The 24,530-nt window shown below is 38.3% G+C and overlaps 2 protein-coding genes across 4 annotated transcripts; one reads left to right on the top strand and one right to left on the bottom strand.

The window, feature by feature from the left end:
• Positions 1 to 3,222: 3,222 nt before the first annotated feature.
• Positions 3,223 to 16,340, top strand: LOC118481881 (protein HESO1-like). 3 transcript variants are annotated; one of them, XM_035977199.1, is made up of 12 exons: positions 3,223 to 3,391; positions 4,772 to 4,793; positions 4,897 to 4,923; positions 6,073 to 6,261; positions 6,450 to 6,626; positions 11,564 to 11,748; positions 12,575 to 12,670; positions 13,111 to 13,156; positions 13,368 to 13,474; positions 13,572 to 13,673; positions 14,567 to 15,251; positions 16,013 to 16,340. In XM_035977199.1, exons 3-12 carry the CDS (start codon positions 4,905 to 4,907, stop codon positions 16,048 to 16,050), a joined length of 1,644 nt encoding a protein of 547 aa, XP_035833092.1. In that variant the 5' UTR covers positions 3,223 to 3,391; positions 4,772 to 4,793; positions 4,897 to 4,904; the 3' UTR covers positions 16,051 to 16,340. The 3 variants fall into 3 exon arrangements, with proteins under 3 accessions (XP_035833092.1, XP_035833090.1, XP_035833091.1); XM_035977197.1 differs by having other exon boundaries at positions 4,874 to 4,923; XM_035977198.1 differs by lacking the exon at positions 3,223 to 3,391 and having other exon boundaries at positions 4,750 to 4,793; positions 4,874 to 4,923.
• Positions 16,341 to 17,527: 1,187 nt separating this feature from the next.
• On the bottom strand, positions 17,528 to 24,050 carry LOC110875636 (subtilisin-like protease SBT2.6). The gene is made up of 11 exons (XM_035977196.1): positions 23,791 to 24,050; positions 23,594 to 23,639; positions 23,039 to 23,263; positions 22,787 to 22,931; positions 22,118 to 22,512; positions 21,934 to 22,029; positions 21,209 to 21,567; positions 20,809 to 21,131; positions 20,014 to 20,281; positions 19,125 to 19,406; positions 17,528 to 18,343 (listed from the first exon to the last, which is right to left on the bottom strand). The coding sequence occupies exons 3-11, from the start codon at positions 23,233 to 23,235 to the stop codon at positions 17,937 to 17,939; spliced, it is 2,472 nt and encodes an 823-aa protein (XP_035833089.1). The 5' UTR covers positions 23,236 to 23,263; positions 23,594 to 23,639; positions 23,791 to 24,050; the 3' UTR covers positions 17,528 to 17,936.
• Positions 24,051 to 24,530: the final 480 nt, after the last annotated feature.

Genomic DNA, 24,530 nt, shown 5'->3' with positions numbered 1-24,530 from the left:
ATGTACATCTGTTTGGGCCTACACTGTCACGGGCCCAACCGTTTGGGCCAAATGATTGAATTTGTGAACTGTTTGTTATTGGACTAGTATGCGTTTACTATTTGGGCCGGGTTATGTTGGGCCAGGGTTAACACGCACAAGTATGCTCTTGACTGCTAATTGGACTGCTTAGCTGTTTGGGCCGACTACTTGGACTCGTTATATGATTTGAACTGCTGATACGTTTATGTGATTTGCCATGATCATACTCGGTACCATACGTGATACAAACGTGCTATATAGGAACCTGACTTGCATAATAACCATGATAGGACGTGGTTGACCATTTACTTGCTACCTGTACTCTTTGTGTATCTGCCGAGCAAACCAAGGTGAGTTCACACAGCCAAGGCATGGGATTCCCGGGTTGGGAATTGGGTTGGATATGTTGAATATGGAATGGTTACTCGTACTTACGCATACTCTAGACTATAGACCATCGTCCTCAGGTTAGTCAGGACACGTTACGTAAAGCCTACGTAACCCAGTATTTGCCATTTTGTCTCCCGGGTCGGGAGGACACGTTACGTAAAGCCTACGTAACCCAATACCTTCTACTGTCTTCCGGGTCGGAAGGACACGCTGCGTAAAGCCTACGTAGCCCCCACGCGTACCAATGTCCTCGGGGAAGGGCACGTCACGTAAAGCCTACGTGACCCTGTACGTTTTCCTGTTCTCGGTAAAGAAGAACACATGGTTGGAAGTAGTCTAGTAAGTACCGTTAATGAGAAGCCCTCATTAGCCAGGATAAACGTGGGAAGCCCCCACCAGTAATAAGAACGCAAGGTTTGGGAAGCCCCCACCTTTAATACTCACTAGTATGGGAAGCCCCCACTAGCTATACTTATGCACTATGTTATGAACTTACTTTCTGTGAACTCGCTCAACTAGTTGTTGATTATTTGCTGCATGCCTTGCAGGACCTTAGGTACATTATGGAGCTTGCACAGGAAGGAGCAGGTCGTTGTGGGATATGGATCATGAACTTTATCTGAACTTATAACTGTTTTGAGATTACGTTACTATGCTTCCGCTACTTAACAATGTTTGGTTTTGAAACATCAGCCATATCATGATGAACTACCTTAATTACTTTTATTATTACTAAATGCTATGTTTGATATGATTGATGGCTTGATCCTGGTCAGTCACGCTCCCAAGCGGTGGTACTCCGCGGGTGGATTTTGGTGGTGTGACACTTTCCTTTGTGACTTCCTGGGTATAATCTATTAATTAAACAATGCACACGTGTTAGTATAATAACCCAATTTACATTAGTAATACCCTCCCCGAGACGGCATTCCAACGACTACATCGGGCAGAACCTCGACAGCCGTTACGGAACCCTGGATCAATTGGGCAGCGTATCTAATACGTAACCGGGGGTTATGATACTTACATCGAGGCAGAGGTTCACTATTTAGGGGGTATAATGCCCGGATATAGTGCCTACACTATAGAAATTTGAGAGACAATTATTGATTTTGAACGGTTTGTGAACTGAGCCTCTCGATGCTATTTATAGGGCTAATCAGATAGGGCGTCGCGCCCCGTGACGGAAACAAGAGGGGCCGTCGCGCTCCGCCAAGGCCAAAAAGGCGGCGGCGGTGTTGCTGAGTCACCGGGGAGTTTGATGCGTGTCCTGCCACGTGGCATCACCAGATCTCGCCACTTGTTATACGGTCGCGACCCGCGATGGTTGAAGGAGAGGCTGTCGCGCCCTGCGACGGACTATAATTTTTGTTTTTATTTGTTATTTAATGAAATAAAAGTTATTCAGGGCCGGTTTTCGTATACGAGGTATACTTTAGGACGTATAGGGATATTCTAAATATATTAGGGGTGTCGGAAATATTTTTGGAGGGTTTTTATAACAAATTATTGTTGAAATTACTGCAGGAATTGGAAACCAGTTTGAGGTATGAAGAGGAACCCATATCTGCTTCCATTTCAATGTAGGTGAAGGTATAGAGATAAAAAGAGGATTGGAGGTCTCCCTGTAAGTGAAGATCGATAATGGTTTGGAGGGTTTGGGGAAGATGATGTATGAACGGTCAAAAAAGGGATTATTTAATTTTATAATTTTAATTGATAAGGTGTTATAATAAAATTACTATTTTGCCCCTGAGAAAAAGTAAAAATACCAGGATTTAATTTGAGAAATATTAATTGATTTCATTTTTGGATCAAAATGGCAAAAAATGAAACCACAGTGACTCATATGCAAAAGGTTTCAAATCTAAATTATAACAAAAGACTCCAAATAATGCCACATGTCATTCTCTCCTTCAACCTTATAATTTTTTTTATATTTGTTTAATAAATTTCTTTTAATATTAGTATTAATTAATCACCAACATATAGATATCATTTATTTTTATCCTTATTTTTATATAAAATTAATAAATAACTTTAATTTTGCAATTTAGACCCTTTGTTTTTTTCACTTTTAACCCAAAGTTTTTCATCTTTTGCAATTTAATCCCAAATCTTTTTATTTTCAATTTTGGTCCACCATACTTTTCATCTTTCCCAATTTTTCGTTTTATTCTAAATTTTGTGAGTTAACGCACCGCAACGTGCGTGTGAGGTTCAACATTTTTTCGTATATTTTTTCCCGTTTAACTGGCCCGTCGCGTCACATCCATTTTTCTGCGATTGACAAGTTCGTCCAACATGCGGGACCTGCGTGGACTTAGTTATTATTTTCTATGTTTTACATTTCGGTTTAATTTCTCAGCAAAGAGTGTGCGTGATTCAAAAATTTTACGTCTGCTTTTCGTTCGATGTTATTTTTTCCCCGTTTTTATTTATTTTGTTTTTACGAGCTTTTCCGGTGTTGGTGGTCGCTGACAATGGTATAGTATTGCTACTATTTAACACAGTTTTATGACAACCGCTGCAACGCAGGGGCTTAATACTAGTTTAGACTATAGTAGGAAAAGTGAACAAACCTTAGAGAAGAAAATTACAATTTAGACTAAAGTAGGAAAATTGAACAAAGAAAATTACTTTTGATGTTTTAAGTTACTTGGCACACTTCTTTTTTTAACCGTCAAATCATTAATATTATTGTTTTATAGTAAATTAAAAGAAAAATGATTTGATGTTTTAATTTGTAAGACGAAAGGTCAGGTGGTATGGCCGTTCAAAAAAAAAAAAAAAAAAAGAAAAAGAAAGATAGATCAGGTGGGTACCAAACACACCTCGATATTCTCAGAACCAAGATTATATAAAACCTCTCTCTCTTCCCCCTGTTTCGTCACCACCAGACCACCACGCAACATCCTCTCTCAATCGCCATTGATCGACTAACCTTCACCCCTCGATCGACTTTCAGACTCGGTAATCGGTACGTAATTTAGGGGTTTTTTATTCCTACATCAACTCTACATGTTTCTAATCTGCATTGTTGTTTGATCGATCATCCGGTACGTAATTTAGGTTAAATTAGGATCTGGGTGTTCACTTGTTTGCTGCAAATTTAGGTTTTGTGGTTTACATTATTGATTAGGGAGTTTGAATTGTTGGTTTGGTATGGAAAGATGTTGAATTTATGTTAATTTAGGGGTAGATAGTGGTTTGGAGGTGTTTAAGGTGAAGATAAAAAGTGGAAGTTGGTTTTGGCATTTTAACAAACAGTTGGTGTGCTTTTTTTTTTTTTTTTTTTAATAATCGAAGGTGTAAGTTTTGAGAAGGCTTAATCGGTTAACTGTCAATTGGGCGAAACTGAAATATAAAGGTGTTGTTAGTTTGAGGACGGATCGCTTAATTCTGATGTTTATCCATAGTTTCGTAGGCTTCGATTAGGGCTGCAAACGACACCGTTCGGCGGGTAGTTCGTTTACGTTTGTTCGTTTAATTGATGAACGAACATGAACAAGAAATTTCGTTCGATTATGTAAATGAACAAACATGAACATGGGTCTCGTTCGTTCAGTTGTGTTTGTGAAACTGAAGTGTCATTGGTTTGAGTACGTATCACGTAATACCGATGCTTATACCTAATTATGTAGGGTTTGATTGCATGAAGTTTTACATTCTTACACGCACCTCGAACGTATGTGCATTTGTGTACCTACCTAATAATGTTTGTGTATACCTTTTATTTCTTATATTTTAAGAACAACAACTCACACTCTATTTAATTGTACTACCAAATTACACCTGTTTGTCCACCACGGGGATTGAATCCTCACCACTTGAAAAGGCAAAGCTTTATCTAACACCTGGGTCGCGCTAGGACAAAGGCCTTTTGGTGTTACGTGTTAGTATATAACTATATATATAGGATTAGGTTCAAGAGTGAACACTAGTGTAGCTTTACGATTTGATGATGAGATCCTGGCCATACACTAGTGTAGATCAATGGCCAGGATTTGTTCACTCAGTTCACAAATACACTAGTGTTCACTCTAGAACCCCACCCTATATATATATATATATATATATATTGCCTTTCGTAATCTCCTTTTAGTATACAACTACATTACCTTGTGTAAACTCATTTCAGTTTTTAAAAGCGGTCGTGTCATGTGTTTGGCTGTGTGCTACATTTTAAGGAATGAGTTATTTTGCTTTTTAACCAAATCTAATCTCTATGTGCAACAGTAATATCATCACATTGCTTTCGTGTTTTTATTCTTACGTTTGTACTTAATGCAATCATTTAGTGCATCACAGATTCGGAATTTGATTGGACATATCGTGATTGATTTGCTTTTTATTGCAGGGTTCTCCATCATATCATCAAGGTAGGATAAGTTGTTTTTCGCTTCTTTATAATTAGAATCACATTATTGGAGTACTTGTAATTGTTATTTTTAATCTAAAGGGTTCTTTCGTTGACTTTTGGAGGCACGATCATGGCATTGCGTGAAAAGGGTGAGTGACTAAAACCTTTCATTACCGATTATTTATGTAAAGGTGACATATTTAGGTATAACTCTTTAGGGATATAGCTGATCTAGTCAGATGGTGGTGGTGCATATATGTATATACTTTGTTGTTTTCGTCTTTTCCTTTGCATTCGTTTTTCTTTAAATATGAGCCCTAAAAGGATATCCTGTTCTCCTTTTGGTAATTCACTTTTACGGAATAACCTATATAGCAACATATGGAATACAGAAGTTTGGGGAAATATACTTTTATGGGAATTTTATGTTGCAATTACTATTTAGACAACAAACGTGACCTTTTCCTTTTTTTGATAAATATAAATAGCGAGGCCCTTTAGGGTTTTTTTGTTTCTCAATTGAAAAAAGATTTCTTAAAGAGTAAACTGCCATTTTGGTCCCTGAGGTTTGGTTACTTTTGCCACTTTAGTCCAAAACTCAAACCTTTTGCATCTGGGTCCCTGTGGTTTCAGTTTTATTGCCATTTTGGTCCAAAAATGAAATCAGGTCATATATATCTTATAAAATCCTGCAATTTTGTCATTTTCCTCAGGGGCAAATCAGATATATTTGTCTTATAAAATATGGTATTTATTTATAAAAAAGAAATGATCATTTTGCCCCAGTGAAAAATGACAAAATAGCAGGATTTTATAAAAAAAAATATGACCTGATTTCATTTTTGGACCAAAATGGCAATAAACTGAAACCACAGGGACCTAGATGCAAAAAGTTTGAGTTTTGGACTAAAGTGGCAAAAGTGACCAAACCACAGGGACCAAAATGGCAGTTTACTCTTTCTTAAAATATACACGTAAAATATTTGGATGAAATATACATGTAAAAATAGCGTAGTTTGATAAAATATACTTGTAAAATATTTCTTAAAGTTTCTACTACTTTAGCTAAACATGTAATAGCAGGCGCTATTTCCTCGCCATCGCTACGTAGCATATCGGTAGTTTGTCACTATTGACAATTATTTAATTTTAAGCAAATCTTAGGGTCATGCACTAGGAACCCTAGGATCTTTTAAAGATTTAGCGATGATATTCTAGTCTAATTTCTATGTTTGAAACTTTGCGCTATGTAAGTTCTTTTTTTTTTTTTTTGCTGATTACTTATTTTTATATTCCAGTTCTCATAAGGAAAGCAGAGAAGTTTGAAGTAAAGGAACTGCAGAAGATTATACTAAATCGGCAACAATTACTAATACTCGACAAACTACTTAACGATGCTTACGTCATTCGTAGGCCAAAGCCAAGCGAATACGAACATCGCAAACAACTGATCCGAGTCTTTAATGAGATAGCAGAAGAGATATATGGTAATACAATTACAATTACAATTACAATTACAATTACAATTACAATTACAATTACAATTACTTGTAGTCTTGTATTTATTCACCCTAAATTTTTTTGGGAGTTCTCGGGGACGGCCCTGACTTGTATTTATTCACGTGTCTTTTATATTCATTTTAGTAAATAATTGTTCTATTTGTTTGTGATACAGGTAATTCTGCCAGCTGTCCTGTAGTCGAGGAATTCGGTTCTTTTTCAATGGATCTTTTTACAACAGAAAGTGATCTAGATCTCTCCATTAACTTCCGAAATAGTTCATTACTGTTTCCTCGGGATCAGAAAATAAAAACACTTCGGAAGTTTGCAAGAAAGTTCTACGCACTTCAAAGTAAACCTTTACTTATTCATATATTTGCTTTTATTGTAAGTATTCTCATATCATAAACTATGTAGCTAATATCGGTGATTTATCACCGATATATCAGTTATCGGTCCCTATGTATCGGCGATATTGACTGATGTTTCACCGATGATGTTTGACCAATACATCACCGATTTCCCCGATATCAGTACCTTTCTTATTAGTTCTACCATTCGTTTTTCTTCTTATTGTTGCTATTAGTGTTTTAAGTCTTAATTGTTAGTTGTTAGTGATTTAAGTCATAATCAGTTCCTACTTGCTACAATTGTTGGTGTTTTGCAAGTTGCAAAAGGTTAATTTGTTAATGGTGGGAGAGTATACTAAATTGTTAGTGTTAAATTGCTATATATATAAATTGTAAATGAGACTGGTATGAAATGGAAAGGAAATCTGATTGTCTTGATATGAAAAGTGTGTATGTACAAGTAATGAGCCTCTCTATATATAGGAGGAGAGAAGGACTAACAAATAAAAAAAAAACATACTAGGGCCTAAACTGATTAATACAACTACCAACTAACTAATTAATACAACCACCAACTACCAATTAACACTCCTCAAGTTGGAGCATCGATGTTAATCATGCCCAACTTGCTACATATGAAATCTATTTGAACCTTTCAGAGTGGTTTCGTGAAGATATCCGCTAGTTGTAATTCTGTTTTAACATGAATTGGCTGAATAGATGGAGGATCCTTTTGAGTGCCTACTATTCGATCTCTGATTAGGTGACAATCAACCTCAATGTGTTTAGTATGAAATACTTGATTTTTAGCTTATCACAGTATAATCGCATCAAGTCATCAGAGGTAACCCCGAGTTCCCTGAGAAGACGACGAACCCATATCATCTCTGATGTAACATCTGCCATAGCTCCGTAGTCTGATTCAACACTCGATATGGATACAGTATGTTGTTTCTTGCTCTTCCAGGACACAAGATTTCCTCTAACAATAACACAATATCCGGTGGTGGACCGTCGTGAAATAGGACAACCTGCCCAATCTGCATCTGAGAATCCAGATATACGTCCATCTCCATCTTCTGTAAAAGCACGCACACGGCAATGACCACGATCAGAATATAAGATCCCTAGACCTGGTGTGGTCTTGAGATATCGTAAGACACGAATAGCAGCATCCAAGTGTCCAGGGTATGGAGTGGCCATGAACTGACTTAAGACACTGACAACAAAGGAAATATCTGGTCGTGTAACTGTCAAATAATTAAGCTTTCCAACCAATCGTCTGTATCACTCGGGATCCTTTAATGGGCTTCCATCCTCTGGAAGGAGCTTCCTCGTAGGAAACATAGGAGTGTCAACCGGCTTGCAACCCAGCAAGCCACACTCAGTTAACATATCAAGGACATATTTTTGCTGAGAAAGGAGTATACCTTGTGGGGAACGAGATACTTCTATGCCAAGGAAGTACTGAAGTCGACCTAAGTCGCTAATCTGAAACTAAGACTGAAGGAACTGTTTAAGTTTGGTAATCCCGTCCTCATCATCCCCTGTAACTATGATATCATCCACATAAACAACTAGAATGATTCTCCGCCCCTATGATGTCTGAAGAATACGGAGTGATCATATGCACTATGAACCATTCCAAACTCTCCCATAACACTAGAGAAACGACCAAACCATGCGCTTGGAGACTGTTTAAGACCATATTGGGAGCGACGTAGTCTGCATACTTTTGAGGCATCCTCCTCAACAATGAACCCGGGTGGCTGCTCCATGTAAACCTCCTCCTCAAGACACTGAAAGGCGTTCTTGACATCAAGCTGGTGGAGCGGCCAATGATGAATGGCAGCAAGAGCAATACAAATACGCACAGGTCTTGTCATACTCAATACCATAAGCTTGAGAGTAGCCTTTAGCTACCAAACGAGCTTTCAGACGATGTAAACATCAGGGTCAAGTTTAACCGTGAAGACCCAACGACAACCAACAACACGCTTACGAGGAGGAAGCGGTTTAAGATCCCAAGTCTGATTGGCCCGTAAGGCCCCAATCTCGTCTTCCATGGCTTGACGCCATCCTGGGTGAGCCAGAGCTGTCATCCCATTCTTGGGATTCGGGTAGGAATCCAAGGAAGTGGTAAAGGCATGGGACTCAGTAGAGAGATGAGCGTAGGCAACGTAATCCTGAATGGGATAACGAGTTGAGCGTCTAGGTTCCTTGCGGAAGGCAATAGGGATATCGGGATATGGTGCACCCGGAGGGTTATAAGCAAGGTATTCAAGGTAGTATGGGTAGTATCTGGTAACGGTGTATTAGGTTCAGTCATGGCAGGAGCAGATGACGTATCAGAGGCATGAGTAGGCTGGGGATCAAGGGTCGCTGAGGTCTGATCCTTACCTCGCCGAGAATATGTGAAGAGTAATGGCGGAGGATCTGTCGGAAGGCCCGAGGCTGTAGGAGTTGGAACTGTGGTGTCCGAGACCGGAGGGGTGAGGGAATAGATGACACAGGAAAGGTAGGGATTATGTGAGACTCAGGTATATCAAGATCAGGAAACATGTCAGAAACTGGAATGGAAGATTCTGGAAATAAAGGACGTAACTGATCAAAGGTGACATTGATCGGTGAAGAGAAGGACTATAACGCCGATAACCTTTCTGGACACGTGAGTAACACACAAAGACACAACGAATGGCCCGAGGGTCGATTTTAGAGACTTCGGGACGATGATTATGGACATAAGCTACACATCCAAAAATTTGGGGCTCAAGAGGAAACGGAGTTCCTCTAGGAAATAAAACAGAGAACGGGGTTTGACCATGAAGAACGGACGATGGCACACGATTAATCAGATAAGCCGCAGTAAGAACAGTATTACCCCAAAATTGACGAGGAACATGAGAATGAATCATGAGTGTGCGAGTAACATCCAACAGATGGCGGTTCTTGCGTTCAGCAACACCATTTTGTTGGGATGTATATGCGCAAGAAGTCTCGTGAATATACCTTGTGATTTGAGATATGTAGAGAAATCGGTGGACAAATATTCTTTAGCATTATCGGTGCGTAAGGTTTGGATGGATGTTTTGAACTGGGTCTTGACATATGCATGGAATTCACGAAAGATCGAGTTGATTTCACTACGGGATTTCAATAGGTAAACCCATGTAGCACGAGAATAATCATCAATGAAAGTAACAAAATATTGAAAGCCCAATGTAGTCTTAACTGGACATGGACCCCATACATCTGAATGGACAAGTTCAAATATGGAAATGGTTCGGCTTGACACTTTTGGGGGATAAGGACGTCGAGTATGTTTACCGAGCTGACATGACTCACAATAGAAGTTATCGGGAATAGAGATCTCAAGTCCCATTTGCCGTAGGACGGCCGCTGAGGGATGGCTTAACAGACAATGAGTTTCAAAGATACTAGACTCACAAATGTTTGCTTTGGGATGCGACAATGAGGACACTCGATAGAGACCTCCTAATTCAAGGCTGGTACCAATTACTTGGTTAGTACCTAGTTCATTAAAGGTACAATGAGTAGGATAAAAGGTAACATAACACTTATTTCATTTAGTAATCTGACAGACAGATAAAAGGCTAGCAGGAAAGTTAGGAACAAGAAGAACAGAAGACAGGTTTAGGCTATCTGGGTTATGAATAGATCCAATGCCGCGTACGGGTCATGAGGAACCATCTGCAAGTTTAACAGGTGGGTAAGAGGTATTATGAAGGCTAGTGAGAATTACTTGATTCGCAGTCATGTGATGAGTAGCTCCAGAATCAATAATCCAAGATAAGTCAAGGCCAGAAAACGTACCTGGTTGTACCGAGTTGGTTTGAGGACCAGATGACCAAAAAGCAAGGAATCGTTGAAGCAAATCATACTCCTCCTTGGTGCATGTAATGGTGTGATTTCGTTCGTCTCCCATTTGAAAAGATGTTTAAGTAGAAAAAACCAAGTTGAACCCCGAACACGCGAACCGAGGTAGAAAACAAAAGTTACTCGGATCGAAAGACCGATTCTACGAGGGTGTTCGGAACAGTATTCCGACAGAGCAGGTAAAAGGCGGCGGCCAAAGGTGGCGTCATGCGCCATCACGCGCAGCGTGTAGGTGGTAGTGGCGGAGATAGCGACGGCACGTGGTGCTGTTTTGTAGATCGGGTGATTCCGAGCTCAGTGGTGGTGGTGGTGTAGTGTAACGCGTCGGAAAAATGGCCGGATCTGAAAAAGGGGGTGACGGGTTGTGATGGTTTTGAGGTGTTTTTTTTTAGGAAGTCTGAAGTGGGCTAAAATGATGTGTTGTTTGAGCAGATCTGGAACGAGTTTTAGGAGCAGGAAGGTAAGGTAATAGCGAACTGGTGGTGACCGGAAATTTTGCCGGAAATGGTCACCCGAAAGACACTCGTGAGCTAAGGAACCTTTAGCTCTGATACCATGTAAATGAGACTGGTATGAAATGGAAAGGAAATCTGATTGTATTGATATGAAAAGTGTGTATGTACAAGCAATGAGCCTCTCTATATATAAGGAGAGAGGGACTAAGAAATTAAAAAAAAAATAACATACTAGGGCCTAAACTAATTAATACAACTACCAACTAACTAATTAATACAACTACCAACTACCAACTACCAACTAACATAAATTATGCATAATATTAAAATTACCGATATCCCACCGCGATAACGTATATCTCAAATTTCGATCCTTCACCGATATTCGATATTTTACCGCATTAACTGCATAGATTACCACAGATAAAACTTATAGAAGATCCATTTTTGGAACTAAGATTGCCTCATGTAAACATCAAGCTTGATTTATACAAAAATAATCTACTTTATACCAAGAAAGGTGACATTTAATGCATTTGGTATATATATAAATGGCTGATAGTTTTTTTTGTGATTTTGTGGTTTAGATGTAGGTTACGTAAAAGGGGTCCAGCCCATCATGGGTGCTAAGGTACCCATTGTCAAGGTTATCGATACCGGAACCGGTGTTGAATGTGACCTTTCAGTAGAAAACAGGGATGGAATTTCGAAATCGTTGATTATTCGTTTCATTACTTCTATAGATCAACGGTTTCAAAAGCTAAGTTTCTTGGTAAGTTTACGTTTGTTGCTTCGAACGAAATTGTAGAATTTCTAACCTCAAATAAAAGTAGGATGGTCAATAATTGTTCCGACTTACTTACATAAAGAATTAAAGATTATTGTGTATTGAACTAAAACCCTCAAAATATGGAGTAAAGTACACGGATGGTCCCTGTGGTTTAGCAAAATTTTGAATTTGGTCCCTAGCTTTCCAAGAGTACACGGATGGCCCCTGTGGTTTGCACTTTCTAACACATTTAGTCCCCAGCCAACAAATCTAAAGGTTTCGACAGGTCCAAGTTAGCGACTAAATGCGTTACAAAGTGCAAACCAAAGGAACCATCCATGTACGTTTGAAAAAACTGGTGACTAAATGTGTTACAAAGTGCAAACCACAGGTACCATCTTTGTACTTTTGGAAAGCTAGGGATCAAATCCAAATTTTTGGTAAACCACTGAGACCATCCGTGTACCATACTCTAAAATTTTTAAATTGTAACAAGATTGGTGCTAACCGGAACAGAATAATACCAAATAACTGTAACAGAATTGAGTCAAAACTAAGTCAGTTTGCTGTTTATTTGGTTCCGGTTTACAAGCGATCCCAAACGAAACCATGAAGCGGATAGAAACTTGTGGTTTTTTAATTCGATAAATATCATTATTAAACGACGTCGTTTAAATTTAAAAATAATGTTTAAACAAAACCACAATATGCACCGATTCAAGTTCATACAAATGCAACATCTATTAAACTGTACTTAAAAAGGATGTTTTAAATTTAAAAATAATGTGTATATCCAATTTTGATCTTGGAATTATATCTATTTATGCAGATGAAAGCGTGGGCAAAAGCACACGATATCAACAGCTCAAAAGATCGAACTCTCAACTCTTTATCCATAATATTATTGGTTGCTTTTCATCTACAGGTATTCTATATATTTCTCCTGTGGTTGACCAAAATTTTGGATTTGGTTCCTAGCTTTCCAAAAGTACACAGATGGTCCCCTATGGTTTACACTTTGTAATGCATTAGTCCCTCCCTAACTTTTGCCAAAGTTACACTGTGGCTTGCACTTTGTAACGCATTTTGTCCCTAATTTGGACCTGCTGAAACCTTTTGATTTGTTGGCCGGGGACTAATTGTGTTACAAAGTGCAAACCATAGGGACCATTCTTGTACTTTTGAAAAGCTAGGGATCAAATCCACAATTTTGGTTAACCACGGGGACCATCCGTGTTACGTAGTTTATTGTAGGTTTTATTTTTCTGTTTCAAACAAACTTTTATTACGAGAGAAAAAATCTAAGCAGTTTATTTTTATTTTCTAACTATGCAATTTGGTCTTATTATCAATCTTTGGTTGCAGACAAGAAAGCCCCCTATATTACCTCCGTTTTCCGCTATACTAAAAGGTAATATTGAGCCTTATATAAGGATGTAAAACTAAAAAATAATATGAGAACTCATCTTATACAAAGCTACAAATACGTGCAATATATAGTGGTCATACATCCGTTGACTTAAGTTGTTGACTCTCATTCATGAAATTCGTGAACGTACACTTGACTACAAATCAAATGGTTAAATCGTCTTTTGCATTTGTTTCGGCTTGGGATTTTGTAGATGGAGAGGATCCTAAGTCCGTGAGGAGAGCAGTTAGAAACTTCGAGAACTATGGTATACGAAACACAGAAACATTAGGTGAATTGTTCGTGTCATTTTTAATCAAGGTAACATAATTAAATGTCATTGTTGGCAACCAATATTCATATCTTACGTTTTACATTCTTGAGATCTTACAGTTTTTTTTACGGTAAATGGTTGTAGTTAGCTTCCGCTGAAAAACTTTGGCCCAAAGGTCTGTGCGCGAGTACTTATCTAGGACGCTGGACGTCTAAAACTTGGGACACTAAAATAGCCAACATGAGTGTAAGTATTTAAACTTGTTATTTTTGTTTTTCATTTTTAAGTAGGGGCGTACATGAGCCGAGCCTGAGCTTGTTTAACTTAAGAGAGCGTGTGTTGAGCTTGGTTTGTTTAGAGCTCTATGAGGAATTTTTCAACCTCGAGCGACTCGTTCTTTATTTATTAAGTATTTAAGTTTTTAGTTATCATATTTGTACACGTTTATAATTGTGTGTGTGTGTGTGTGTGTGTGTATATATATATATTTATATTTATATATACATAATATATGATAATTATTATGCGTATAGGGTTGGGTTCAATGGAGAACACCAAAAAAGTGGGGAACAGGGGAATCACTAATTTTACATGTAAAAAATCTTTAAAAAATCATTTTTCCATAGAAAAAATAATCATTTATACATAATTTCTTCGGAGTTTTTTCATATAAACACATGTGGAAGCCGTTCAAAAAAAATGTTTTTGTATTTATACTGTTTATTGAAGGTTTATTTTTCTTTATTATTTTTCAGTTTTTTTAATTAAAACAGTTTCTACATGTGTTTATATGTAAAAGCTCTGGAAAAGATTAGGTAAAAGTTAATTTTTTTACAGGTAAAATGAATTTTTATGGGTTTTTTTACACGAATTATGACGTAACATGTCAAAAATTTCTAATCAGTCCAACCAATTGAACGTAACAGGTTTCTCTTTTCTGTCGTAATAGTATTTTTTTTTTGTAATCATATTTAACACAGATGATTTATAAAAAGTTAGGAAAGTGGATAAGAAGTATTTCGGTCACCCGACCCTTACCAATATTATCCGTTCGACCCGTTAACCCGTTGGACCGGTCCATTTTGCCACCTAGACTATCACGTCATTTTGAACCATGTTTCTTGTACTAAACTCTATAGGTTGAGGATTTTACGGACCGGACCCAAAACGTGGCTAGGGCGGTCGGAAAATCAGAAGTGGAAAAAATCTACGAATGCATCCATCTTACCAAACAAAATATTAGTCTTTTCATGAACGTTAGAATTGAAGAACTGGCGTTAAAGGAATCCTTGTTTGGCATTGATAGAGTGCTTCATCATCCGAATGTCGAGCCGAAATCAAACGTATGGATAGAAAACTATGAAAAAAACCGGCATGTTGTGACAACAAACCCTATATTGGCTGTGAATAGTTGGTCAACAAGGCAACCGCCAACGGGTCACTGGGGTGTACCGGTACCGCCACATCATCGAGCCGTGACTACAGGCCCGGTAAATCTGTGGGTTGAGCAGCCGTTTGACCATCAGCGGAACAAAAGAACGAGGGTTGAAGAGGATATACCGTACCATCGAGCCGTGACTACAGGCCCATCGAACATGTGGGCCGAGCAGTCGTTTGACCATCAGCAAACAAAAAGAATGAGGGTTGCAGAGGATGTACCCGCAACCCAAAATAGGTGGACACAAGGTTGGGGTGGGGCCCCTAATGGGGGTTGGGGTGATGCCCATGGAGCGGCTTCCATGGATGACCACCTTCGAAGGTCACATGAGATGCAGCATGCAAGGGACGAATGGGGAAGAAGGCCTCAACCACCTCCTTATTATGGTAATATTATTATGCAACTGTATAAATAAAATCACCGACTGTCAGAAAGGCTTCGGGTCAGGTTGACCCCGAAACCATCTCTTTCCATTATTTTAAAATAGAGTATAATGCCATTTTCGTCCCTCCTCGAGGCTTGGCCAGTTTTGTGACTTTCATCGAAATGTTTGTTTTTCCACATCTAGATCCAAAAGGTTTGAAATCTTGCCATTTTCATCCGGCTCGTTAACTCTAATTTATTTTTTAACGTTAAATCAGGGGTGTTTTCGTCTCTTTAGACATTTTTTGTGATGATTAAAGTGTGGTGGGGAGAAAATCTAACAGAGGTGGATCTTTATTTTTATAGTGTTTTTTATTTTAATAAAATTGTCTAAAAGACGGAAATGCCCCCCATTTAACGGAGAAAAGTGGATGGAGTTAATGTGTCGGATGAAAATGACAAGATTTCAAACCTTTTGGATCCAGATGCGGAAAAACAAACATTTGGATGAAAGTCGCAAAAGTGGCCAAACCTCAAGGACAAGAATGGCATTTAACATTATTTATAAATAATTAATGTTTCACAAAACTTATATCTTTCCAATTATAATATAAAGTTTTTGAACAACATGATTATTAAGTTCTATGCTTTAAAAAATATAAGTTTGGACAGCTTTTAACTGGCTTTATTAATATGACCAGTTTAAGATAAAGCGTCCAAATCGTCCCATGTGAACTTTAGCATCTATGAACTCATTGTAATAATATTGTGTTTTGTTCTGCAGGGAGTTCATCCAACGCATATGGTCCACCATTTCGTTGAGGCTCGGTTTTAAATGAACACAGTGTGAGAAACAACTAACCAGACTGCACCCATTTGTGGGTTTTTGTGTCGGGTTTGTTCGTTTGTTGTAACGTGTTAGTGGTAACTGTTTATAAGTAGTGTTTAAGTTCATAGCGGGCCGAAATGTATCTTTTTGATCAAACATCAACTCAAGCCCATCATTTAGATTCAAAGTGATAGCAGGGGGGCATCGTTTGGACCCAACCACAGTAGCATTTTGATGCCCCTGTTTACTATACCTGGTTTAATTTAAACTGGATTTTGTTCAATTGGGGGTTTTTTAATTGCATAATTTTGCCTGTGAGTGATAAAGAAAAACCATAAAATTGTTGCATCTTAGACCAGGTTGTGGCCTCCATGGCCACATCAGCACATAGGGGCGCCAAACACCGCCTGAAGGTGCATGGTATGGGTGCGTTAAGGGCTCGGGCGTGAGTGTTGTAACGGGTGTGAGTCTATTTTTGTGTGGATATGTGTAGACCCCGTGCCACAACCAATGGAATCACTCCATGTGGACAGGGCGTTATTCCACTATACACAATCTTACCTTTTGTCTGCTTAAAAATTATCATATATAAAATCGTATTCACATATCACTAAAAATATCTTTTCATATTACAAAATAAAAGATACATGAATCAAATTCGAGTATCTAGTATTCAGGTATCCCTAAAAATGTCTTGCCGCATGTCCTATAGATGATGATACACGAATCATATTCAAGTATCTACCTTTTACACTCGATTCATGGTTTATATATAGTATGTAAAAACTAAAATGATGTCAAATATAAAATATGCAACTATAAAGTCTCGAATCTCATTACTAAAAATGTGAAATTGTTCTAAATAATTGTAGATCTAGAAAATAAGCTATTTTCATGATTTTCCCCTACAATGCCTCTAAATATAGGCAAATTGGAAATAAATAATCCCATCTAACTCAATTTGGCCGATAATAATCCGAACTGATCAATTTTTTTTTTGGTAAAATATTCCGCCGTTAAAATAGCTTAACGGAGTTAAGTTTTTTTCCGAATTACAAACCGATGTTTTAGGGCTTTTGATCAGAACGAGGATACAAGTCGATTAATGTAAAATTTACCTCGAAATACTGCCCCAACCCACGAAAACGGTGCTTCAATTCGAGTGTTTAAACTTCCAATTAACAAAAATCAAGCAATTTCGAGCACAATTTCGAGGTATGTTTTACATCAATCAACCCGTATCCTCGTTCTGATTAAAAGCCCTAAAACATCGGTTTGTAATTCGGAAAAAAAACTTAACTCCGTTAAGCTATTTTAATGGTGGACTATTTTACAAAAAAAAAAATTGACCAGTTCAGATTATTATCGGCCAAATTAAGTTAGGTGGAATTATTTATTTCCAATTCGTCCCAAATATATGTATCATACAAACCATTAAGTAACCCTGCACTCAAAATATGAAATCAAACATTTCCAAAAGCACAAATGATATTAAGATAAATTATATAAACTCTACTACATAGAATACAAATCATTACAACATTACCTCATTAATTCTAAAAATTATATCTCTAAATAAACATATTATATGAAAACAAAACAAAACAACACTACACCGAGCCAAGCTAACTCGAGCTCACCGGGAAAATTTGCTGGCTTGACTCGAGTCCTAAGCAATACTCGGTGGCTTCAAACTCGGTACACCAGCCCGTTCGCATCCAAACATTCTTTTTTACGCTTTTACCCCTGATGGTGTACAACGGAAGAAGCATACAGTACAATCAAAGCCCCATACCATCAAAACTTAATACTCTTTACAACTACCATTTTCTAAGTCTTATTACCCAACACTTTTACAAACAATTGATCAAACGCAAACCTACCGGTCATAACCCATGGCTACAACCGGGATTCGAACCTTGTGCCCGCGGTTTCCTTTTAACAAAACCTCTCCAAAGCTGTAGGTCCCGGTGACAGACCGTACGGTTAGAGCCACGGTGAACTTACGAGATTCACCTGGTTTAAGTGTCATGACTTGTGGGCTCGTTTCAATGGCTACGGCTGGTGACATTCTAGCTATGATCTTGTAGGTTTCTTCTTCGTCGACATTTGTGACGGTTCGGGTCACGGTTTGGGTTCGTACGAGATGGGATACCGTGATCGATGGTGAGTTCAGATTGTATGGATGTCCAAGTGTGTAGTTGCATGGTAGGTGTGTGTAGTTCCTTATTTCGTGTGAGTCGAGCCCGGGTGTGGTGCACAAGAACCCGATATAATCTTCATACCCTTCAATGATTAAAAAAACGGCGGGTTATGTTTATTTTTCACAGATCAAGTAAAAGGAATTGCTAAAAAGGAAACGGGCCGTATGGTTCAAACGGGCCCAAACTGTATTAGTATTGCGTAAAACCACCAAAAAGGAAACAGGTCATATGATTCAAACGGGCCCAAACTGTATTGTTATTGCATAAAAACCACCAAAAAGAAAACGGGTCTATGGTTCAAACGGGCCCAAACTTATTATTATTGCATAAAACCACCAAAACGGAAACGGGTCATATGGTTCAAATAGGCCCAAACTGTATTATTATTGCATAAAACCACCAAAAAGGAAACGGGTCAAAATGTTCAAATAGGCCCAAACTGTATAATTATTGCATAAAACCACCAAAATGGAAACGGGTCATATGGTTCAAACGGGCCCAAACTGTATAATTATTGCATAAAACCACCAAAATGGAAACGGGTCATATGGTTCAAACGGGCCCAAACTGTATTATTATTATTGCATAAAAAACACCAAAAAGAAAACGGGTCTATGGTTCAAACGGGCCCAAACTGTATTAGTATTGCGTAAAACCACCAAAAAGGAAACCAGCCATATGATTCAAACGGGCCCAAACTATATATTATTATAGCATAAAACCACCAAAAAGGAAACGGGTCATATAAATCAACCCCTAAACCCTCTCTTTTAAGTAATATCTTTTATTTGACCCGTTTGAGTAAACGGGTCGAACTGCACCTCTATGAATCATAACATTTAAGCTGTTGAAAAAGAACCAACCTGCATCGAAAATGAGGCCCGGATCCAAAGCGGCTCGGGGGTTAACATGACCACTGCCATAATCAAACGGTGTGGCCTGGACAAACGTTATGGATTCAGAACCCGAATATTGTTGGGCCAGGATCGGTCTTGCCCCTCTATCAAGTGTATTTGTTGTCGTCATCAAGGCTGATTTGATGGCAGCCGGGCTCCACCGAGGGTGCTTCTGCTTCACAAGTGCCGCAATCCCGGCTATGTGCGGTGCAGCCATGCTAGTTCCAGAGATCATCGCAAAGTGCTCTCCTGCTCAAACCAAAAAAAAATATATATTCAATTATATTATTTTTTAAGAGTAAAATGCCATTTTCGTCCCTGAGGTTTGGCCAGTTTTGCGACTTTCGTCAAAGGTTTGTTTTCCCGCATCTGGATCCAAAAAGTTTAGAATCTTGCCATTTTCATCCGGCCCGTTAACTCCATCCATTTTTCTCCGTTAAGTCAGGGGTATTCCGTCATTTTTGTTAACTTATAGAGCAATTTGGTCTTTTTCAGGGTCATTTGGTCTTTTTACATAAAGTAAAAAAGACTTAACTGCCCTTTAAGTTAACAAAAAAGACGGAAATACCAATGACTTAACGAAAAAAATGGATGGAGTTAACGAGCCAGGTGAAAATGGCAAGATTTCAAACCTTTTGCATCCAGATGCGGAAAAACAAACCATTGGACGAAAGTCGCAAAACTGGCCAAACCTCAGGGACAAAAATGGCATTTTACTCTTTTTTTTAATTATATCAGGTTGGCAATTTTGACCCGTTACTTGTTAACGGGCCCGATTCAAATTATGTTTCATCAAGAATTAGTTAAAAAGAAAACAAGTCAAATGAATAGAACATGTCAAAAGTGTATAATTAACCTATGTAATTAGCCTCATCGGTTCCATTGGGGGACCATGAAGCCCAAATCAAAGAACCAGGTGCTAGAATGTCGGGTTTCAAAAGATCCGCATCTCGAAAGCTGTAGTCTTTTATATTTGGGCCCCGGGCCGAGAACAATGCCACCATCGGTGCTGATTTGTGAAGGACTGGCTCCAGCCCGTTTCCAATGGACCCGACTGCTTTAAAACTCTTCACTCGCCCGGTCCAGTCCCGTGTAGTTGAGACATTGTAATAATCGATAAGCTCCTAAAGAATACAAAAAAAAAAAAAAATGTTTAAAAAGTTGGTAATTCTATAAAGGGTAAAATGTCATTTCCGTCCCTCTGAGGTTTGGCCAGTTTTGCGACTTTTGTCCAAAGGTTTGTTTTTCCGCATCTGGATCTAAAAGGTTTGAAATCTTGCCATTTTTATCCGGCTCGTTAACTCCATCCATTTTTCTCTGTTAAGTCAGGGGTATTTCTGTCTTTTTTGAAAACTTAAAAGCCAATTCAGTCTTTTTCAGGGTATTCGGTCTTTTTATATAGAGTGGAAAAGACCGAATTGCCGTTTAAGTTAACAAAAAAGACAAAAATACCCCTAACTTAACAGAGAAAAATGGATGGAGTTAATAAACTGGATGAAAATGGCAAGATTTCAAACCTTTTGGATCAAGATGCGGAAAAACAAACTTTTGGACGAAAGTAGCAAAACTGGCCAAACCTCAGGGACGAAGACAAAACTGGCATTTTACTATTCTATAAAAGTTAACAAACTATTATAGAAGTGTAAACTACCGAAGACTTGCTGACATCAGTGATGAGAATTCCGGGCATGCCAACGGGTACGGGATCAAATTTCGTTCCCGGTGAGGCGTTTTCGACAGCAAGAACGAACCCGACCGCACCAAGAGCCTTGGCGGTATTGGCAACCTTAGCCATCGATGCGGTCCCGATCACAAAGTTAAACGAATACCCGCAAAGAAGTATGTTCCCTTTCACTAGATTTTTGTTTAAAACTTCGGGTCTTTGACAATCTGCCGTTGTTGACTTTCCGGAAGAATCCAACAAAACATCATTGGCTGCCACAAGTGTATACTTTTGATCCATACGCGTAGCAGCTGCATTGATTAATATCGGGTCAAATTCATTTTACGAAATGGTCAAAACAAGAATGTATTAATGTAATCAAACATACGTGACATGCCGATGCCAGCTAGGATCTTCCCGTTTCCGAGCGTTAAATGGTTCTTATATCGTCGGTCATCAACCGCAGCAGCTACAGACGCAATCCATGGACTGTAAGACACCATCGTTTTGGCAAACGGGCCACCGTTTCCGGCTGCTTGTGCAACAAAAACTCCGGCTTTTACAGCTGATAAAAGTGCTGCATCGAACGGGTTCAGAAAAGTAGTCCTTGTGGTGGCCGGAGGGCTGTTGGGCCCAACCGAGAGGTTCAGAATGTCGACACCGTCATGAACCGCCTGTTCGATGGCTGCAACTACATCCGCAACAAAGCCTCCAAAGAGCCTGTAGAGAGCCTTGTACACCGCAATCCTATTCAAATTGATCATTATTCAAGTGTTATTTTGGTTGTATTTAAAATATACACAATAATAAAATAATATTATTTATATACATTATTATATGTAATATAATACGTAATTTCGGTCATATGAAGAATATATATATTTGTGTAGTATACATTTCATCAGTATTCAACCTGTGTAATACACGAACTATTATGGTATTTCAGAGTTACTAATTAACATAAGCCCGTTTGACACGGTTCCATTTTAGCTAAATTTTAATATAACATAATCAAACCGACCCATTCACAAGAAAACGGGCCAACGGGTCAACGACCTTTATCTTGAAGTGTTAAATTTCCATGTTAAAACAAAAGAAAAATAGTGATCAAACCTTGCACGAGGCGCCATTCCACTTGCTCGTCCATATTCATACCCGTGCACACGTACAGGAACCCCATTGTTTCCCGCAGCGATCGCAGCGGTATGACTGTAAAACAGTAATCATCACGTGTTTAATAAAAAGCTGATAACACATATAAAAGTTATTAGAAAAAAAAAAGAAAAAGCACACCAACCTTCCATGGCCATCACCATCCAAAGGAGAAGCAAAATCAATCTCGGGATTAAACGCACCCGAAACCGTAGCGGCTTTTGCAAAATGTTGAGCCCCGACGATCTTTCCGTTACAAAAACTCCTCTTCGTCTCGGGATCATTTTCACATTTCCCTCTATATCTTGAAAGCGGTTCGTAAGGCTCGGTTATGGTGTTTTGAAAGCTCGGATGGTGTGGGAAGATACCGGAATCTACAAACCCGATCACGATATCCTCTCCGGCTCGATCAAACCCGCCACCCGTGGGCCACACGCCGGTTGGAAGTCCTAGAAACTGTGGTGTGTGTGTTGTGAGTTTCCTCACTTTCCAATCTCTGTCAACTGACTTCACACCGGGGGCTCGCCTAAGCGTTTCTGCCTACTAATATTCGAATAAACGTATAAGAAAACATGATTACAAGACTACATTATAATCATAAATGAGTAAATGACCAAAACAAACATTTTTATAGATGGCTGAAGTAAATAAACATGTCAACCCGTGAACCTACCCGATTGACCCGAGACTGACCTGTTTACCCAAAACTGACCCAAGCCCGTTTACCCTAAACCCAAAACCGTGAACCCGTTTAGCGTAAACCCAATCACGCAAATTTCGTGTTAGGTTTGTGGTTAAGTGTTCAGATTGTGACCTGTTCAGGAGACATGTGGACCGCAAACCCGTTGATAAGATGCTTGTAGCTGTATACTTTCGTGTACGTTTCATCTTTAAATAGTGATTCAAGAAGCGCATCGTGCCTCGTTTCAAGGTGTTGAGAGTATGACGCAACCGAATCACTGCAAATAAACCAAAACAGTAAACAAAAGCGCGATAAATCGTTTAATTTGTAACAACAATCATTAAACATTTAAACAAAAGGATGATTGGTTATAAGAACACTAACCTAGTGACATCAAGTTTCTGATCAGTATCAACAGCAGTGGCTTCAAAACCGTCAACGCCACCCCTATAACTTATCACTGGCTCTCCTTCAACCGTCACGATATAAACCTCGGATTTTGCAAAAATCAAGGAACCAAACAGAACCAAAAGCATGAACATATGTTCAACATTTATCATCATCGTCGTCGTCGTCGTCATCTCCTGATTGATCCACTGATCACCAAATCTGTTTCCAATCAACCAACTTCAAATTAAATCACATGATTCAACATAACTATGAGTACACGCTCGTTCACGACTATCAACCCCCCCCCCCCCCTCTTATCCTGGTGGGGTTTGGGGGCAAATTGGTCCATCATTAGCAAATGGTCATCAGTAGCAACTGGTAATCTTTACAAGATTCACAAGAAATATAATATCCACATCCTACAAGATTTCTACAAAATATTCAATCTTTATTTACAAAAACAGAAAAACAAATGAAGAAACATCACATATTCATTCACATTACAATAAAATCTGAACAACTAACTAAAACAAATTTAAAGAAACATACCAGTATGAAAAGATCTGCAACACCCCCTTCAAATCACACACAAACCCTGAGTTTTATACACAAAAACACCAATCAAAAACCAATCTTTACAAGAAAAGAATAAAAAAAAAACTGATTTTGTGAACTTCACATGATGAATCAAGAATCAAAACACAAAACCCACAAAGAGAATAAAAAAAGATTGAAACTTTACTCACATTGATCCAAGAAAAGAATCAAACAAAACCCACAATGGAGTCTTTATGGATCTACAGTAAGTGGCAAAACAGGTTGCATTAGTGTAGAATGATGAATTTGAGTGAAAATTAAGGTGGAAAAGATGAAAAAGTTGGGGAATTTGAGTGTAGAAAGAGCAAAGGAGAAAGGACAGTGTGTGTTTGTGTATGTGTGTGTGTTTTGGGGGGTGGTAACTGGTAAGTGGTTAAGTGTTCTGTTCTTCACTTTGGGGGAAGCTAGAGAACAAAAGTGGAGTCTTCTTGTGTCAATAAATTGACCTTAAAATTCAGAACAAGTGGGTGTTTTTTTGTTTTTTTTATTTATATATATATTTTTTTTGTTTTGATAAATAAAAGTATGGGAAAATATAAAAATAAATATTTTTTTTGTATGGATTAAAATTGGAATTTTATGGTAATGAGATATGCAATCATGTGTGTATTATTGGAAGTATTTTCTATATTGATAAACTTGAGTCACCTTTTTATAAAATAAAGTAATATACGAGAAGAAAATACACGAAATAAAAAGAAGTTAACATAAAAGTTGTGTGTGTTTAAATCGTGGTAAGTGTAAAAAAGTTAAAAATCAGTTAATTTGTAACGTATTAAGTGATTTTTTTTTTGTTTCATAGATATGGATGTAAAAACATTTCTCATAGTGACACACGTGTATAAATAATTAATTTCGTAAGTTTCTCTAAAAAATACTATTATAGAAA

This window comes from Helianthus annuus, chromosome 9 (assembly GCF_002127325.2).
Source record: "Helianthus annuus cultivar XRQ/B chromosome 9, HanXRQr2.0-SUNRISE, whole genome shotgun sequence".
NCBI lineage: Eukaryota > Viridiplantae > Streptophyta > Magnoliopsida > Asterales > Asteraceae > Helianthus > Helianthus annuus.
Note: the sequence above shows the minus strand (reverse complement) of the source record. Positions and strands in the feature narration are given on the sequence as shown.

Bases quoted from the DNA above. Each gene is read 5' to 3' on its own strand.
- LOC118481881 (XM_035977199.1), top strand. The intron at 11,749-12,574 runs GTAAGTTTACGT...CTATTTATGCAG, and splicing joins TTCAAAAGCTAAGTTTCTTG to ATGAAAGCGTGGGCAAAAGC. The intron at 13,674-14,566 runs GTAAGTATTTAA...TAAACTCTATAG, and splicing joins CTAAAATAGCCAACATGAGT to GTTGAGGATTTTACGGACCG.
- LOC110875636 (XM_035977196.1), bottom strand. From the start codon at position 23,235: ATGACGACGACGACGACGATGATGATAAATGTTGAACATATGTTCATG. The intron at 22,513-22,786 runs GTCACAATCTGA...GAATATTAGTAG, and splicing joins TCCACATGTCTCCTGAACAG to GCAGAAACGCTTAGGCGAGC. The intron at 21,568-21,933 runs GTTTGATCACTA...CAATTTGAATAG, and splicing joins GGAATGGCGCCTCGTGCAAG to GATTGCGGTGTACAAGGCTC.